General features: G+C 35.3%; 1 protein-coding gene across 1 annotated transcript; it reads left to right on the top strand.

Annotated features, from left to right (window-relative positions):
* Window positions 1-392: 392 nt before the first annotated feature.
* On the top strand, window positions 393-2,466 carry LOC140062611 (serine/threonine-protein kinase mos-like). Its single transcript, XM_072108902.1, has 2 exons — window positions 393-531; window positions 792-2,466. Exon 2 carries the CDS (start codon window positions 948-950, stop codon window positions 2,187-2,189), a length of 1,242 nt encoding a protein of 413 aa, XP_071965003.1. The 5' UTR covers window positions 393-531; window positions 792-947; the 3' UTR covers window positions 2,190-2,466.
* The last annotated feature ends 2,332 nt before the right edge of the window (window positions 2,467-4,798 follow it).

Genomic DNA, 4,798 nt, shown 5'->3' on the forward strand with positions numbered 1-4,798 from the left:
ACTGAATACCAAAAAGCGATGTATTTGATGTCTTTCTTATTAATTGTGTATAATTCAACGGAATTTATTTTTACAACAAGCGCGTATTCTGGGTTGTTGTTGCAATACATAACTACGAAAGCAATATCGTCCATGTAATGTGTGAAATGGCATGGAGCGCATTGCAGCAGAAGCTGACGTCATCAAATCAGTGTATCAATATTACGCACTAATTGTTATTATTTTCACTAAACCGATTACCTGTATAAATAGTGAATTTACGAGTGTCTGTATGCCACTGACTTATATTTGATGGTATGATGAGTGCATGCTAAACGATTGGCGTGGGTGTTAGAATTCAATAAAACAAACAATAACTACAACCTGTTGCCTGCTATGTATCGGAATCACACACTGTTTATCGATTACAGTCGGTTCCCATCCGAAACGACGTCCAGGAGCAATATTGTTTAATTTCACAATTAATATTTAAAACATTCTTATGGATGGTAATCCTGCAGCAGTATTGTAAGCAACATACGATAGCTAAATGTAAGTAAAATGTTATCTATATAATTTGGTGATGATGCTTTTCTTAACTGAACAAAATAATAAATATAACTACTTCGTTCAGGCTGCTGTCAAATTGTCATTGAATATGGTTTAGCAATTGTTGCTGATTGCGTTGGACTATTACAAATATAATACAGTCATGTTCAAAAGATGTTATTATTTCACAAATCTCGTGTTCTTTTAACACACGATGGAGAAATTTCATTATTTAAAGCGTCATATTTTGTTCTATTTTTCAGATTTATCTTCATTTTGAACAAGTTTGACGTTGAACAATGACGTAATAGTGTGATTAGTGTCAAATGGAAAATTGTATAGTAGTTCTATTCTTATAATTCCTTGTTCAATTACTTGAATGTGAACAATCGTTGTTCAATTACTTGAATGTGAACAAGATGACGAAGCTGTTTGAAAGTATCCTTGCTCAACTCAACAGACAGGTGGCGTTGTTGAAACTCAATATTATAATTATTCAAGACAAGCTGGAAATGCAAATGTATTGCAATAAAAACAATGCAAATACACAAATCGCGTCACTCGTTAAAGGCAGTTCAACAAAACATAATAAGAGGACTAAAATATTACGAAAAGCATTATATTTGTGTGTTGAATTTACTAACGTTTGTCATACAATTGAAATAATGTCACCAAGACGAAGTTTGAAAAGACAAGCTGGCTTTGAGTTGGTTCCATGCGCTTTTTCTCAGACTCTTGCTGTCGAACCAGGTAGGCCTACAACGTCTCAACATTTGGACTCGGTTAACGGTAATAATAATAATAACAACTGCTGCCAGCAACAACGAATGGTAAACGAGGATGACTTCTCACTGGACAAGTTAGCTCACCTAGGTTCCGGCGGTTTTGGATCAGTTTTTAAAGGTACTTATTGTGGCAGAAATGTAGCGATTAAATACATGCATGAAAGTAAAAGAAAAAGTCGAGCTTTAGTGCAGAGTTTTGAAGCCGAACTAGAAGCTGTCAACTTAGTTCATGAAAACATTGTTCGAATATTGGCGGCAAGTGACCCAACTGATGTACAAGTAGGCTGCTTTTTAATTATGGAGTACGCGGGTGATCGAAATTTATTACAATGTATTAATGACCCAACTGAACGATTTCCACTTCAGCGCAGGGCAAAGTATGCCTTTGATATAGTGAGCGCCTTAGAATACATACACAGCAACTGTTTGGCACATTTAGATATCAAACCAGCTAATGTTATAATTTCACCAAATGATAGCTGTAAAATAACTGATTTCGGATGTTGTCGACAAGTAAAGAACGGTGTGGTTATTAATGGTATCACAGACCGATCTTACTTAACCGGTACGTATACGTACCGCGCACCAGAACTTTTACGTGGTAGTCTACCGACCGTTAAAGCGGATATGTATTCCTTAGGTATAACTCTGTGGCATATGATGGTTCGTGAACAACCGTATGATGGAGATATGCACGTGGTTATATTTGCAGTGGTTGCGTACGGTTTGAGACCAGAATGTCCTGATAACGTGAATCTAAATGAACAGTGGTTTGTAAACCTCTTCAAGCAATGTTGGCATGCTTCACCAAGTGAGCGACCGTCGGCAAATGTTGTCAAGGAGACACTCTTTTGTAAACTTATTCGTTGCGTTTAAACGCCAATAAGAAACTACGATGTGAAGGCAATGTTGCCCACGCGCCATTATACTATTCAAGTCCAAAGTTTTATCTATGCCTATTGGCACAATGCCATGTACGTCTTTCTTTATTTGATAATTGTGTATTTTAGATATTTTTTAATTTAATCATTTTCTAAAAAAAAAAATTATATATATATTATAAAATTGTACATTATTTATTTGTATGGGTCGTTATTTTTTTGCACAAAGTATAATTAAATTGAAGGTATAATGCATGAATATTTTTATTTGATGGTATTTAATAACTGTGTATTTTAGATATTTTTAATTTTAATCATTTTATAAAAAAAAATTATATTTATACTAAAAATTGTACATTATTTATTTATATGTGTCGGTATTTTTTTGCACAAAGTATAAATTGAATTGAAGGTATAATATATGAATATTTTTATTTGATGGTACGTAAATAAATTAATATATTTGATCCTTGAATCGAATTTTCTGATTTTAATTTCTCAAGTTTATGTATTTATAATTTATTAGTAGCCTACTCAACATTAAACGGAGTAGGTGTATCATAATGAAATTGTACCATTCGGGCCTATTCGACGTCATTGTTTTTGCGAAAAAATGTAAGGTTTTTGTCTTAAAGTTAACGCAAAAATAAGAACAATTTTTCGCTTAGATAAATTAATAAATCTGAGGAGTAAAATTAAGGAGGATTTAAAACAAAGTTTTAGAGACTTCTTGTTTGATAAATCTGGCCCAACGCGCCCCAGGTACGTAAATATTATGCTTATATAGTAAGTAACTTTATTGACAAACACTTTTGGATCATTGGCAACACACTCATTAGTGGTGCAGTCAACTTAAACCACATACAAATAAACATTATAAACCAAACATACATACATATAGACATTAAATACAATGCAGTGGCTTTTCTTAAAGATGTATTGTCCCTTTGTCAAATTCCAAAAAAATAAAAAATAAAAGATTTTGAAAAAAAGTAGGTCATTTTGAAGTATCATAATAGTTATTAACTTTCACAAAAAATTAGTCAATTAGTCAAAAAAAATCATTTAACTGAAATACAGACGTTTTTTGGTTAAACAAGGCCAACAGCCATAAGTCGCGTGCTCTCAGAAAAAAATGAACTTTCAAAAAGTAATGTACTTTAAAACTTGTCTGTACATCAAAACAGTTAAAAAAGTACAGAAAAGCGATAAAACGCATAGTGATACCATACCGACCGACCGACATAGTGAACTATTGAGTCGCGTCCACGCGACTAAAAATAACTTTGACTTCCTTCCAGCATGGATTAATCCATGCTTCCAGTCAAAGTTTTCGTTCAAACCATATCTCATAATGCAACGCACTTATTTGGCTACTCTGTATGCATAATCATAAAACTTCCTCGCGATCTGTGTGAATTGGCAATTGAATAAAAAATGTTGTATATTTTCTATTTCACCACTCTGACATATAGTGCAGTGGCCAAAAATGTCTTTAGACCATTTACAGGTTCGTCCATCAAGGGGTAAAGTATTCGATCTTAATTTAAATTTTAAGCTTGGTTATAATCTGCATACTGCGCATGCTCTGATATGCATGAGGCGCGCGAGAAAGAGGATCATCGGGAGGATTAAATCGCGAGAGCGAGCAGCTGCTGCAACAGCAGCAGACGACAAGAAGTAGTAAAAGACGGTGATCGCGGGAATTTTGATTGGTTTTGGTAAGAAGCTTAGTGGGCCTAGGGCCTAGGTTAGCTAGACTAATTTGTTTGTTAATTTGTTACCCTTTTTCGGATGTTAATTAAATATTTGGGTAATAGACAGGCCTTATTAATTAGCCTCTAGCCTAGGGCCTATATGTGAGCTAGGCTGACTGACTGAGGAAGCAGCATGCAAGCAGTCAGCATCGGAGGACCAGGCCAGCCAGCCAGAGCAGGAAGGGATTTCCAATACAAACGAGACACCATCAATATGCCTAGCTAGGCCCTATCCTAGGCCTACATACAATATAGCCTATTAGTATTAGAAAATGTTTGCTGATCCAATAGGCCTATCTTAGAGGAAGGTGGCTCATAATAATACTTAAATTAATCCTTAGGGTATGTTAATAAATGTAAATTATAATAGGCTACTACTAGCCTATACTAATAGCCTAGAGGCCAGGCTAGGTTAGGCCCTAGTACTAGCCTAGGCCTAGTGTAGTAGGCCTATATTATTTTAATGTGAATCAAACTTGAAAATACAATATGAAACTGTTGACAGTGTTATCTCTAATCTAGCTAGGCCTAGGCTAGGCCTAAAGCTTGGTTCCCACTAGAACGTAACGCAAGGACGTAAACGCAACGCAAGCGTTTTAACCAATGACAAGCGAAGTTATAGACCGTTAGCAATCACAAGCGAATACGCCATCGCTTGTGATTGGTCAATTCACTTGCGCTGCGTTACGTCCTTGTATTGCGTCGCTAGTGGCAACCACGCTTTAGTAGGAGTCCATGTGTCTGTGGGCCTAAATTCATTTTTTTTTCTTTTCACACTACAGACATTCCTTGGATGAATTTCCCAAGACTAAGACTTAGAGGCCTATTCAAAGCTGAATAAACAAAA

Source organism: Antedon mediterranea, chromosome 11 (assembly GCF_964355755.1).
Source record: "Antedon mediterranea chromosome 11, ecAntMedi1.1, whole genome shotgun sequence".
NCBI lineage: Eukaryota > Metazoa > Echinodermata > Crinoidea > Comatulida > Antedonidae > Antedon > Antedon mediterranea.

Bases quoted from the DNA above. Each gene is read 5' to 3' on its own strand.
- LOC140062611 (XM_072108902.1), top strand. From the start codon at position 948: ATGACGAAGCTGTTTGAAAGTATCCTTGCTCAACTCAACAGACAGGTG.